Below are 14,501 nucleotides of genomic sequence, written 5' to 3' on the forward strand. Positions count from 1 at the left end.
ACCAGCACTGGAAGAGGAAAGAGCTTGGACACTTGCTCGAAAAATGGAAACCAGCAAGGAGCAACATCTTTTCTTCCCAGTTGCCAGAAAGAGGATGTTTCTTCAATCAGGACCTGGACTTTGTCTCCCACCATCTCTGTCCCCAAAACCCCATCCCAAAGGCAGGGAGGAGAAAGGACTAATAAGCTGCTGATAGCCGGACAGCAGATCACAGAGGCTCCACTCCGTCTGCCCAGTGTTCAGACTACCTGTTCAGGACTACGAGATTGTACAGTAGTCTGCACATTGGTTAGGCTGTGCTGGGATACACCACACGCTGCCGGTGCTGCGCGGGGACGGAAGCACCTGCATGGCAGCGGGACGTGCTTGGAGCGGGTGGGCTGCGGGCAGCTGCATGCAGACCTCGCCTGGCCCCGAGCCTGCACGGATCTAACCCGGGGAGCCACGCTTGAAGATCGCTTCTACCTGCCTCTCCACCAACCTGCTCACCCTCCTGCCGTTCCTTCTCCCTCTCCTCTACTCCCTTCTTCGCAATCACTCCTTTCGGTTTCATGTACTTGTCCCAGGGAGAGATGTGCTCAAGCCTGCTTGTTTGAGATGCTGAACTTGGCCATAAAATGCACAGATAAAGACAAGGGCCTGGATGAGTTACAGCTGCACTGCATCCTGCTACCTGGGAAGGGAGGATCGAGCAGAGAAGAGTGAAGAGAGGGGATTTCACATCGTGAAGAATGCTGATCATTAATAAAGAAAATCCCATGAAGGATTGAAAGTTGGAGGTTTGGATGCTCTGGAGGTTGTGTTTGCTTTGATGCTTGTCTGGAAAAATGAGATCAGAACGAGTGAGTAAAAAAAACAAGTAAGGACAGAGTAAGACAAAAAGAATAAGATATTATTCATGATAAAACGTGCATGTATGCAAGAATGATTGAATGAATGAAAAAGAGCAGAGAAAGAACATATTTCAGAGAGCCCTTGAGCCCTGTGTGAAAGTAGCACAGGATGAACCTCAGAGCAAACATACTTCTGTGGTCTTAAAACAAACTGTGTACAAATACTGAGCTGCAACTGGGACAGTCACAGCCACCCGTTACAAAAACTTTCTGATGATCTGTGGGGCTTCAAGCATTAAAGCAAAGAAAGGATTTCTACTGGCTGAGCTGGGCCTCAAGGACACCAATTGCTTGTGGTGGGGTGGGAAAAACAATCTCATTAACGATTGATTTATTTTTAACTAGAATTAGGTAGAAGCCACTGACAGCAGTGTGACAATCTAATGACTGTGGATAAGGTCACATTTTCCCCCAGACAGTAGAAGGACCCTTCTATTTCAAGCAAAAGAAAAGGCAGACATGAGGATGGTACAGAGCCCAGGCACTGATCCAGCAGGAATCAGTACAATGCATAAAGAATAAGAAATATCCCCCCATCTCACACATACCAAAGTGCCCAAAACTGCACTCACCCCTCTTACACACACACACTTACCCCCTTCCAACGCACTGACACGGCACATGTCACGCTGCAACACTCTCCCACAGGTAAACAAGGTCACGGTCCTCTCATGCAGTCAGCTGTTACTACAAGCCCCAACCTTCCAGTACACGATTTACCTGCGTGAGGACAGATGGTCCCATCTGCACTGCACATTCCCACAAATTCCCAAGGGATGCAGCAGCTATATCCACCTGTCTGGCCAAGCATTCCTGCACACAGACGCACACACAGGCACTCCGGCAGAGCCCACGGGTCCCCTGCAGCAGGCATTAAGCTTTAATGTTGGGAAGCACTAAGCACAGCGCTCACTACAGCTCATCCGCAAGGTCCCTGTCACCAGCAACCCCAGCCTGGCTCTCTGCCCTCTCTTCCCTGCTGGATTCCTGCTGGGTTCCTGGGGCTTTCCCAAGGGAAAGGACCAGGCTCAGGCAGTTCCTGCATGGTGTCCACAGCGGTGCTTGCCGAGGGGCCAGTCCCTGCACTGCAGCTCCGGCCCTGGGGACGTGGTGGCCTCCCCAGCGAGGGGACAGGGCTCATCCCAGCAGTAGACACCGGAGCAGGCTCCTCCCCACGCACGGGCGGCCGGGCATCTCCCAAGGGTCTGGGGTCTTGGGCGGCCAGCGCTACGTGGGGCCGTCCTCCATGGGGCCAGCGTTTGACTCATTGAAAGGAGACAGGAAGAAAAACAGAACCCAAACGCGCACACATATGGGGGAAAAAAAGCTCTTGGCAGCCAGGCCAAGCAGGGAGCCAGCTCCCCCGCTTCCAACACACTCCTTCAGGCTGCTCCAGAGCAGCCGTAGCCACATCCTTGCTAGCAGGCGACGCTGGGCCCCTTTAAGGCATTTTAAGTTTCAGTTCATTTCTTCAGAGGGGAGGAAAAACAAGCGAGCCCTGCGGAAAGGCTGGTATTTGGCTAATGGGCTCCAGATGTCTGCGGCGCTCAGACTGCGGCCTCACGACACGGGGCAGGGAGGGCCGGCGCGCCGCGCGCTCCCCTCGCCCGCCGGCGGGGCTAGCCCGGCCTTCACCCCGCTCCGGCCGGCGGGTCCCCCGCGTGGGGGGCACTCGCTGCTCTCGTGTCCTCCGGGCAGCTGCCAGCGCGCAGGGGACCGGGGCAGCAGAGACCACAGGCGTCGGGCTGGGAAGGAGGGGGGCAGTTCTGTCTGACCGGAGGTTAAGTGAAAAAAGATCATGGCAGAGAGTCCTTAAAAATACACATGAGAGGATCGCGGGAGCTTCAGAGGATGCCAGGCCTCCATCTGACCTGGGAAGGGGAGAAGCAGGATGGACTCCTGTGGGACCAAGGTTATATGTGGGGATCCCCTGCACTCACGGCTCTCCACACAGGCCCTCAAACGCCCCAACTTGTAGCCCCAAGTCTCAGCCATGGAGCCCAGGGAGAAGCCGCTTCCTCCCGTCCCCGCAGCGGCCACAGGCCGCGAAGCTGAACTTGGGGTGGGGGAAGGAGGGGAAGCAAGAAACACAAACACGCTCCCCTTTCCCCTCTGCTCCCACCCCGTGAGGAACAAAGGCCCCTTTCTCCGAGGCGGCCCGAGCCGCGGCAGCGCTGGCGCTCCTGTGTTTGAGCGCTGCCGGCTGGCAGGGCTCTGCTTTAATTAGGCAGCTCTACCTCTCGCTACGCAGAGGGCGAATGGTGTAAGACCCCCAGCTGCTGCTCACCCCAAAAGCTGCCCTCCCTCGGGAGGGAAGGGACATCCACCCCTCACCCCCCATCAACGGGAATCTACCAGGAGCTTACGCAGCCCCGCTGCAGCCCTCCCACTCCCCCGGGGAGGAACGGGCAGCTCTCATCATCTCTGCAACACAGATGTAGCAGCTGGCTTTGATTTAAACTACTCCGTGTTTATAACCACCCAACCCGCATAACGTAACCTGGAGGAAAGCAAAGCGTCCCCAAGCAGCTCCCAATGCTCAGGTCTTAAAGCAGAGACACACTGATACAGCAAAAGCTATTTCAGTGCCTGGTGCTTTAATTACGAGGTTGCTGCCTGCTCAGCCATTGCAGCACTACAGCTGTCTCCATGCAGAAAGTGATATTTTGAGGGTGACTCATCACCATCTTTGTCATCATTTCCACAAAGTGGACAGAACTCCTGAAATCAGCAAAACTCAGCCAAAAAACCCAACAAAGTGCACAGTAAGGGACAAGAACAGTTTCTTTATCTGGCATAATACATCGGCTCAATGTATGGACTACAGTGTACGACACGCTTCACACCCTCCAGCATACTGCGTGAGGCTGAGCCTTTCGTATGTCTTACCCAAACCATCCTGCTCTGCTTTGCTCTGTGTGAACTAAGCCCCAGGAAAGCTGTCTACCTTTACCATGAACAGGAAGCACACACTGTTGACAGCTGACAATGACAATTTCAGCTGGGACACAGTCCTGGCAGTTTGCATCTCATTCCCTACTGAAGCAGAAACAGTACAGCACAGGATTTCTAATGCACAGTATTTCTAAGCAACTCTGCAGAGCAGGTTCATGTTATTATTGGTGATTTTGCCACACATCATTGTACTTTTAACACATAATACTCTGACCGTTCGTAACTCAAAGAATTTTACAAATATGAGCTAACTGACTATTCAATATGCAAATGTTAAAAAGAGATATTCTTGCTTTCCATCTGTGGCAACTGAATCCTGAGGATGTTAAATAACTAATACAGCATCCACAGCTCCTGCTGCTGTGCTTAGAAAGATCACTTTTTTCCCCCCTCACAACAAAGATGCACCAAAAATTCTGCCACACTCCTTCAAAGCCTTCAGCATGGCTACTCCAGAAATACCAAGAAGCCCAGATCTCAGAGCTAGCTCATCGCTCCCTTGAACACAGCTGCCACAGCAAGCCAGAAGGTCAAATTCATTCCAAGTGTCTGTCAACTTTCTGCTGAGCTAGGGCTTCAAGAACAGATGTTAGCAAATGAGTTTCTCCTTGTGTGTCAAGAAAGCCACATTCAGATCAATAAAGAACTGTTCAGCAGTGGCGAGACCGCAGGGAACCAGGCCCAAGGATCATTTCAGATTATGTCACAAGCTGCATAAAGGAGACACTCAGTACTCACATATAACACCCAGAGAACTGAAGGCCTAATCCTCATCAGATACTCAGTTCCCAAGACTCAAGTCACACAGCTGAGCTACTCACCTCATCATCCTTATACCAGGAGAGGTTCTCTGCTGTCAGGACAAACCAATACTCCTTGGAGCCTCCCTTCATGATCCCGATGTTGTTGATTGTGAGCCAGCCCTTGCGGATCACCTATGGGGACACAAGCAGCAAGCATTAAGAACAGTCCTAAATGTCCAGTCTTAGGTGACAGGGGAAAGAGCAGGGTATCCCTACACACAAAACAGCATAGAAAGACAAGGAACACCATGCTCTCTGCTGCTGCCAAAAGAGCCCACCAACTCAAGCGGCCTAGGGCTCAAAAGGGCCAAAAATAGTATATAAAAAGGAGGCAGGAAGCCACGTTGCTGTGCTATGCATTATACCCTCTGCCGAGAGAGAGAGAGAGATGCAGGAAGAACTGCATCAGAGAGCACCTCAGGTACAACCTACAAGCACCAGGTCACTGCAAAACACCCAGAGAAGGCCATGCCTAGAGAAAACCAAGGCAGCAGCGAGCCTTCAGGCATGCTGCACACAGGGAGTGCTTCGCCCAGCCCAGGGGTGGGCAGCGTGGGGACCAGTTCAAGAGGAGGATACAGGTGAGCAGATCAGAAAAGGTTTAGTTTAGTAACAAGGAGACATTAAGTACAAAGGAACAAAATGGTGCATCTGGAATCAGTACCTTGGACTTCAGTGTTTGAACATTCCCACTAGCTTAGGGCAATAGAAGTTCCTACACTTTCGGTTTGCAGATAAGCCAGGCTATTACTCTCTAGGGCACTCCAACTCAACCATGCTGGTATTTTAGAGACTCATATGTGCAGGAATCAAATACAGGTATGAATCAGCTTAAACGCAGCAGCCTTTTTATGCTTATTACTGCACTGATAACACCTATATATATATATATATACACACATATGCTTGTACATGTGAGTAGACTGTAGAATGGCTGTGCTTGTTTGAAACAAGCTAGCACTGAAAAGCCATGTAACTGCACTGCAAACAGTGAGTAGTTTACCATGGGGGTACATAATCCTTTTGATTGCTAATTTATCCTACAAAAGCAAATGTAGGAACACTGGATCTTCACCTCATACTCACTGTTCAATTCAAGACGGACCTATTCTCTTTGCGGACAGGAGGGGGCAGTGAAACAGAACCTCGGGTCCCTACACTGCTGCTTTTCATCTCCACCCACTCACACCATCTACCAGCAGCTCTGAAATTTTCTATAACATGCTACCTTTGCACCTCATTTCTGCTTCACCTGCTCTTTTCCTCTCCCTGTTCAGCAGCAGAGGGAATAGTTTGTCTATGCACTGTTCTTGTCTTCCCAGATGCAACATTAATGTTCATTAGCACACCCTGCTGAGTGGCCTTCTACTCACCAGGATCTCATCCTGCAAAGGGGAACCATAGCAACAGCAGCAGAGCAGAGAGCAGGAGAGGAGCAAAGAGAGGAGAGATTGTTACTAGGAAAGCTGGAGCAGGAGAAGAGGCTCAAAAATAAAATGGAACTGTACCAAATCTTTTACCCCAGGTACTTTAAAAAAATCCCAAAATAAAGTCTGCTAGAGGGAAAAGCACAAGCATTTTATAGGTAGATCCAGAGCTTGTCTTTAAGTTATTTCACACCACTCAGCTCTTCAATAAACATACTGCAGAGGATGGGGATCCCTGCAGCTGCTCCAAGATCCCATGAAGCAGATATAGTTAACAGCCAAGCTTGTTAGCCTCTGCCTGTCAGCAGCACTGAAACCACGTGCCCAAGGTTGTCAAATATATTCTAAGACTAGGTATTTTAGAGGAGAAGGTCTTCAAAAGAAGAATAAAGCATTTGCTTCCATTCTTTACCAAGCTGCTCGGTAAAGGCCTTGTTTCCACAGGATCTTATGGCCCAAATAACCTTGCCATTTCCCCTAAAAGTCTAGGAGAGATGTTTCATTAGCCCCTTATGTTTTTAATTGCATAAGGGCTCCTTACAATTCCTACAGGAAGGAGGAACTCCTCCTCTCCCCTGCTCTCTTCTGCCAAGTGCATGTTGTTACACAGCCAGTGCAGCCTTGGCTGCAGAGCACTCTCTGCCTCTACCTTGCAGGGGTTTAAGTCTTTCCAGTGAGGCTTTCCAGAAGAAAGCCCATGACCTCTCTGCAAATCCCCTTCCAGAAAGTAGATATCATCAACAAAAAAAAGACAAGTCTGTTACAGCAGTTCAGCCCTGGCAGTGGGGGGCTGCAGAGGAAGCTTAACCCATTTGCAAATCAGCTTATGAATTTGAGTCTCCATCTACAATACTCCAAATAATCTCTACCCCTCACCTCAGCAGAAGGGTTGGCACAGCTGGAGAGGGGGAGAGAGAACCTAGGGATGTAAGCGACATTATTATATATGTCTACCATTAGCCAGACAAGAGCAGTGAGCTTACATGAGATGCTGTTCACCTTCTGAGCACGCCAGTAGAGCAGCCCTGGAAGACTAGGACTTAATGCTCCAGAGTCCATTTCCCTCTGCAACATCTCCCCCTTGTTGCCCCTACGTGCTCAGCTCTTCCTGACCACAGGAAGCCCCAAATGCTATCCTCCATGTATAAAGAGGCTGGGTTAAAAATTAGAGCGCTGGTGCATCCAGCCCAGCACTTGTCCACCTGGTAGCTTCCAGGTACCAAATACACCCCTCCTGCTTGCAGCACTGAATGAGATGAAACTTGGCCTACCTGGTTGCCAGCTGCCTTCTTCTTGCTCATCTGGCTGCTCCTCTGCTGAGCACTGCAAACAAACAACAGCAGAGATGTTCAAAACTCCTCAGACTCCCCTTCAGATCACCAGAGAGCTGCTACACAGAGTTCATGCCCCTCATCACTGGCTTCCAAGCCCTGATAAACCTATCTATCTCCATCTGTTCTTCTCAACCTGAATTTTCTCACTCCCATTTAAAACCACACTTGGGCCACTAGCCCTCCACAGATTCTACCTTTCCCCCCTACACCTATGCCTTCTAAGCATCCCTCTCTGTTACCCACCAGCAAGTAAGTGATCTAAGCAGCTTTGCAATATGAACCCACTGAAGACAGAAGCAATACTGAAACCAAAGCATATGTTGGGACCACAGTATTTGCACCAGGGCCTCTGCAACCCATTTACTGGAGCAGCTAAAGGACTGGGAAGACAGAGGAGAGGAGGCAATAGAAAGTCAGTACTTACTTAGCAAATCCAATGAAGTCCTCGTGGTTTGTGTTCATGTAAGCCAACTCAATGTCAATTAGAAGCATGACCTGCCGAACAGAGACACAGACACCAGATAAAACAGTGACTGACACTGCGAACAGTCCGGGGTGGACAGAGCCCTGCAATCATTCCTCTCATCTGCCAGAGGCCTCAGCCTCAGAGCTCAGCTCCAAATCCAAACCTGGAGAGGCCCCTCTAGCCCAGAGGGTCCCTTCAAAGGCTGCTCCCTCCCCACCTTCCCCATCTCACACATGCTCCTGAGCCCCTACCTGATCCTTGGTCCTGCCCTCTCTCTCTCGGATGTGGGTAGTTACGATCCTCTCCATCTCCTCGCGCAGATGCGGGTACTGGCTGAGCTGCAGGAGAGAGAGCAACGTGCACATGGGAAAGGGAGGCGTAAAGGGGGAGCAGTCCCCCGCGCGCATGCACACATATACCCTGCAATCAGGCATTTTAAAGGGAAAGTTCTGGAAAGCTGGACTTGCAGACAGATTTTCCAAATTCCTTGGGGTCTGTTGGGGCAAAGCTCTCATTGCCTTCTGTTCTGAGCTTTAGAGAAAAGCTCTTGCCATTCTTACAACAACCCAACCCACCACGTTCTTCCTAGCACGGGGTTTGTATCAAACCCCACATGTTAACACACTGCTTAATCATTGGACTTTGCCACACTAATATTAACCATTTCTCTAATGGCTCACTGTCTCACTGGCCAAGTAGGTGAATAATCCTACGGCCTGCTGAATCCCATAGGAAGTCTCCCTGGGAGGAGAAGGGGATTTTACCCCTCCCTTGCTGAGGGCACTATGGTGAAGCATCCAAGCCTCCTTGTTAAATACGCCTGAGCAGGGATGAAGGCTCTGACCGACTCAAGGACAGATCTAAGGGCCCTTGTGCTCTCAGCATCCAGACCCAGGTTGTACCTGCTCTCCGCCTGTGTTGGGGCAGGGTCACACAGCTGGGGCCCATCGCACCTACACCCCACCTATTCCCACGTTATGGGGCGAAGGGGGTGCAGGGAAGATTCATTCCTGAGCACACTGAGGAAGTAGGAGGACATCGTTGCCTGGGGTTCTAAAGAAAACATCCATAGAGATCGCACAAGAGAAACCTCTTCCCCATTGAGCACCCTTAAAGCCCTCTGGCATTCACACACCACCTGCCTTGGAGCAGTAGCATAACAAGGACATTTGATCTGGATAAGATCTGAAGGACTTTGGCCATTGCCTGCAATAGGACCAGGCTTCATTGCCAGATCTCAGCTAAGAGATGACTGGGGGGAAGAAAAAAAAAAAGTTATTTAATGGAAGCCCAAGGGCTTCTGAGGCAGGATCATTTCTCATTTAAGTACATGCAGCTCTGCCATGACTGGTGCGGTACCTTCTGAAGGCCTTAACGATTATACTAACTAGGCCCTTCCTTTGGGAAACTACTCCTACCAAGCAGCATAACCAAGTGAACCCCTCTCTACTGCGTACAACAGGGCATCACGACACCCTACTAGAACCTAGTGAGGATGCAATTTAGTTCATAAATCTCCAGCAGTTCCAGTGGCAGCGCCTGAAAGCTTTCCCAGGCCACACCTGGCCTATAGAAATTAATCTATGAAAAATAAAAATTAATCTTCCAGCACCAGGCTCTAATCTTTTTTCCTGCCTCTTTTTCTATCCTCTGTGAAATCATTTTCTTCATTGCTCCTTATCACCTTCAGCTTGACTACAGTGTCAAACACCATTTCCCAGTATCATTCCACTACACTCCCTCATAGGCTATATTCAAAAATCTTATTTGCCTCTGGATCTGTGTCACATGAGTTTCGTTTGTCCAATTTACTTGAGCTGCTTCTTTTACTCATCTGGCCTCTTGTTCCATATACAGAAGTAATTACAACACACTAGAAGGAACTGGCCAAAGGTGTGCAGCATCACCATTGGAAGCCAGGTCTTACACTAACTCGAACAATCATTTTCCTAACTTCTGACTACAAACATGCTCAGACCCTCCGAATAATCCTAAAAACCTGGGGAGTTGCAGTAACCTGAAACTGAAGCTGAGAGCTAACTTTTATACTGCTTATTTTCAAATGCGATGTCTGTCTGAATGCCAGGGACCCAAGAGAGACTGGGAAAAAAAAGTGGAAATTGGCGCTCGCACCACCTTTGTCTGGAAAGGGCAAACGGGGTGTTCTCCATGATCTTTATGGTTCAGGCAGCTGGTTGCTTCAGAGACACACAGGCAAAGCTTCCTGTTTCCTTTGGGGTTGGCAAAGGATAGATGCACAAGTTCTCGAACAGACACAAACAGGAAGTCGGAAAACCTCTAAGCAAGTCTCAGCTTCTTTGCTTCAGATAAATAAATAAAAATACATATACCACCCCTACCTGCCCACCCCCCCACCACACAACCCAAATGCAAAAGGTGCAAAATGAGTTGCAGTTTATTGAGAACCCAGGACATCCAGCAAGTTATGCACAAAATAAACAGACAGCATCAACCCCCGTGCAGGAGCTTCCAACCCCAAGCATGCGTAGAAGCAAGGGAGGGCAAGGGGAAAGGACACAGACACCAGCCACAAGACGTCCCACCCACCATGCAAGAGGGTGCAGAGGGGCAGGGAGTTAACACCAGCAGTACCAACAGCACCCAGAAATGCCATGACTCTGAGACAGGAGAGCAGGTGACCCTTCAAGAGGCTAAGTCTGCCAGCTGGGATCATTCACCAGCTCAAGGGGGGTTCAGTCCTGTTTCAGCTGCTTTTTCCTGTTCAATCAATAGAAGCTCTTGACCCTCTTTGAAAAGCAACTCATCCCAATGCTCCTTAGATTCCCTTCTTGCAAATTCCAGGAGTCCCTGCAAGCACAGGGAAGATCTCTACCTCTAGTGGAAGCAATGTGGAGTTGAGACCTTTCTGCACCGGTGAGAGGCTGCAGAGCAGTCTGGCACAGAAGGTTCCTGCTTTTCACTAGCTAGAGCACTATCCTCCTCAACGCAAGAGTCTGCATGCTTATGCCATCTCTATTTCAAAACTATTCTTCATTTAACCAACTCAAAGTTCAGTATCAGGCCAGGCAAAACAGCTGTTAATGGCTCTCTCCTCATTAGCCTTCAACTTTGTCTGAAAGCCAAGAGACAGTGAACTGCAAACCTCTGCACAGAGGGAAGCTCCACTTCTGCAGCACTTGAGAACAGTTGGATTGGACTCCTGTATGATCTTTATTCATAAGCCCTCACTCTCCCATCCAATGCAGCTTTACCGACTGCACGTACAAAGATCCCTTCACCAGCTGGGTGAAGTAATTGTGAGCGCGCACAACTACACACAAGGCAGTAAGGCTGGGACATGCAAAGTAGCAAGGACCACGTACCAGCGAACGCCCCTACACAGCTCATCCCCTTTGCTTTATGCCATTCAAGCTCTTTGAGATACCTCCTGCCCTTTTCCTTTCCCTCAGGAGACACTGGCAGGACGAACCTTCTCTCAACACATGTAGACTTTTAACTTCAAGCTTTGCTGAAGCCTCCCCTTTATTTTCCAAGACTGTTGCTGGTTGGCTTCATTCGGGTATTTATTTCTCATTTGTATTTAACCCCTGCCTCCTTGGCCTCTCAGGCTTTATTACAGCCACTAACCTCCTAAAAAGGATCACTGCTACTATCAGTTTCCTTGTAGAACATCTTGCTTGATTCACCCTGAAGTATCCCCACTAGCACCTCTAATACTGTGGCCCAATAAAGCACTTGAAATTCAACACCCTTGGGGTTTTCATGATTATTCTCCCATCCCAGCTCTCCCCACCCAGAGCAAACATCTCCAGCCAGATGCAAAAAAAACAGTGTTAACAAAAAAGCCACTCACATTGAAATCACACAAGAGAAGCAGTCTGGAGAGGAGTTACTCTGCATTGCCACAATGATCTGGCAACAGCAGGACATGGCAAGAAAAGGACTGGGAAGAGCTCAGGGCTTGTCAGAAATGCCTCCGAGAGGGGCAGGAGATGAGCTCTGCATTCTTAAGTACAACTAGACCTCATTACCTCAGCTCTCGCCTTCACCCTGAACTCAAATCAGTTTTGATCTTTTCTTCCTTCCCAATTTGGAAGCATGTCAGTGAACCCAGGTCCAACCCTGCACAAGGGGATTTCATCTCGAGTCTTAACACACATAGCAGAACAGCCCTTTCCCTCTCAGCTCCCAGAAGAACCCACTGCTGTTTTGCCACGGACAGATTCCTGGTCCCTCACTGGTAAATTTAACACTAAATAATTGCCACGTGTCCTTTATTTTCAGGAGGCAGGTGGTGCCCTCTCCTGGAGGAAACTGGCCTGGGAAACAAACCCACTCTTGCCCCAACCGCAGTAGTGTTCATCTAACACCCTCCATCCCGCTTGAGGGAGTTCTCCCCTCTCTGCCCACCGCTAACCTAAGGCTTCACCTCTGTTGCTTTGCAATGCATAAGGGAAAGCATCCACACTTCCCTGCAATGAGCGCACCAATGGAGCGAGACCAGCAGGAAAGATGCAGGGTTAAAGCACTTGCTGACACTAGCTACCTTTGGGAGGACATTTTGCACCTCAGACTTTCTACTGATGCTGCTTTGTACATGATACTGCCTCTTTCAACGTGGTTCTGCAGACCCAGCAGAAGCCTGCAGACCGCTCACGCTGCAGGGAGGTCATGTCTGTCTCTGGCTTTCACCATTTCCTAGGGCATCCAGATTTCTAAGGGGGCCACTGCAAAAGGCAAATGAAAGGGTCCAGATGAACATGCAGTGGCACAGCAGTCAGCGCTAGCAATGGGATTTAATCCACCCTGAGCTGAAAGCTACTGAGCTGGGTAGAGGAAGAGGGCAGGAAGCAGAACAACCCACTGGATCCAGACCACTTCTTGGCTACAGAACCTGTCAGCTAACACCCACTTTTCCTGGCTTGCTTTTAATTGCAGCTGCTCCACTGCAAACAGATTGCTGCTCTCCCTTAGATGCATCTTTGTAGCTATCTGCTCTGACTAGTTCCTTCGAGTTTCCTGTGGTGCATGTGAGAAAGACATGAGTGTGTGGGAGGGAGGGGGCATTGTCCTTTCTTTGCATTTTTTGGTTTCTTTACCTTTTCGCTACACTTTCTGATGGTGGATGTGAGCTCACTCACTACCATATCCACACACTTCAGACTCGGCTCCTTCAACTTCTGCACCTGCTTTTTCACTATGGCTTCAAAAGCGAGGTCAGGCGTGAAGAGACCCGTTCTGCATGGCAAGGGCAGGGTGGGAGGAAGCAACGAGGAAGAAGAGAGCGAAGCAGAGAGAGTGGGAAAGAGGAGGAAAGAGGAGGAAAGAGAAGGGGAAAAGAGAGAAAACACAAGGCAAAATGAAAAGTGAGATTTTGGTTCACTCCATCAGTTCATCGAACCAGGTGAGCATTGCTGCGAGGCCTGTGCACTGCCAAGTATCAGGAGAGTCTGCAGGCAGATGGAAGAGGCAGAGGGGAAGGAAGAAGGAGCAGCTGGGCTGGTGGAGTGGTGAGCTGTCAAGAGCAAGATGAATGAATGGAAACCCCCAGGGAGCAAGTGACTTTTTAACCGAATAATGCTTCTTTGCATTTTAAGGTAAATATGCTTACAACAGCGAGCCTCTCTTTCCCTAGAGACCCTCCACATCTCCTTTCTCTTTGTCTCAGACATTCACCCTTCCCACCAGGGTTATCCCCTTCCGCTTTGCTTATTCCAGCTGCAGGAGGCCTGAACAGGAGCCAAGTTCAGGCTTGCAAAGGTCTGTCACTTACGGCTGGTTTTGGCAGCAGGAAAGCTGATCTGAATGGATGTCTTGCTTGGTTGCAGGGGTTCAGACAAACCACTATTTATGGAGCATCTTTTGTCTCACTTACCTTCCCTGCAATAGGAACTTCCTCAAGAAGATTAATCAGATGTACACAGGATTTAGGAAAATGCAAGCAAGGCATCCATACGTTGTACAAAACATCAATTTTGCCGTAACTAACCTAGAGCACCAGACTGATACAGGCCTATCAAGGTTTTTAAGGAAATGCAGTATCAGTGGAAATTAGTATAAATGGCCTGTATTTTCTGTGATTCCACTAATAAAAAGGAGAAAGCCCACAGGAATTGAAGCTATTGGAATATGGACAGATTAATCAAATTCAAGACTATTACTGCACACAAGAAAGTTTTTCCACCAAAAACTCTCTAAACTCTCTAAAGCTTCTACCAGGCTGCTCTTTGTAAAGAGTCTCAGACACTCCTTTTAGTTTGATGCATTAGTACTTTCTAGGGAGTGTTGTCCATTTAACATAAGAACATCCTGCAAGGTAGGGGTAATAGCTACATATAATAGGGGTATAGCTACATATAATCACCAAAATAGTAATTTAAATCCCGTCACCATATTCATATTCTCATGCTCATATTCACCTTACCATCTTACACAGCTCCAGATAGCACCCTCAAGACACCATGCCCCACTGCTCCATTAAAATGCTCTCCAACACATACTATGGGACTGGCAACTAATCTGTCATTAAAGCAAGTGTCAGGATATGTGATTGGATTCAGCTTCCCCAAAAGCCTCTCTCAAGTTGCCAACAAAGCCCCTTTTCAGCAAGGCGAGGGCATTTGCAGAGTTACGTTCACACC

At 49.1% G+C, this 14,501-nt stretch overlaps 1 protein-coding gene across 7 annotated transcripts in view; it reads right to left on the minus strand.

Moving 5' to 3' along the window:
• Positions 1-14,501, minus strand: part of DNM1 (dynamin 1) — a 65,964-nt gene that overhangs the window by 18,767 nt on the left and 32,696 nt on the right. For 4 of the 7 annotated variants that reach the window (XM_088525191.1, XM_088525190.1, XM_088525188.1 and 1 more), the window contains exons 11-15: positions 8,130-8,216; positions 7,837-7,907; positions 7,350-7,401; positions 6,025-6,036; positions 4,670-4,783 (exon numbers count right to left, since the gene is read on the minus strand). In XM_088525191.1, coding sequence (XP_088381317.1) covers positions 4,670-4,783; positions 6,025-6,036; positions 7,350-7,401; positions 7,837-7,907; positions 8,130-8,216 — 336 coding nt within the window. Of the gene's footprint in view, positions 1-4,669; positions 4,784-6,024; positions 6,037-7,349; positions 7,402-7,836; positions 7,908-8,129; positions 8,217-12,959; positions 13,099-14,501 lie in introns of all 7 variants that reach the window. The other 3 variants (XM_088525192.1, XM_088525189.1, XM_088525193.1) reach the window with 2 other exon arrangements.

The sequence above is a fragment of the Tinamus guttatus genome, unplaced genomic scaffold (assembly GCF_059628265.1).
Source record: "Tinamus guttatus ecotype Peru unplaced genomic scaffold, ASM5962826v1 Tinamus_guttatus_pri_ptg000226l, whole genome shotgun sequence".
Classification (NCBI taxonomy): Eukaryota; Metazoa; Chordata; class Aves; order Tinamiformes; family Tinamidae; genus Tinamus; species Tinamus guttatus.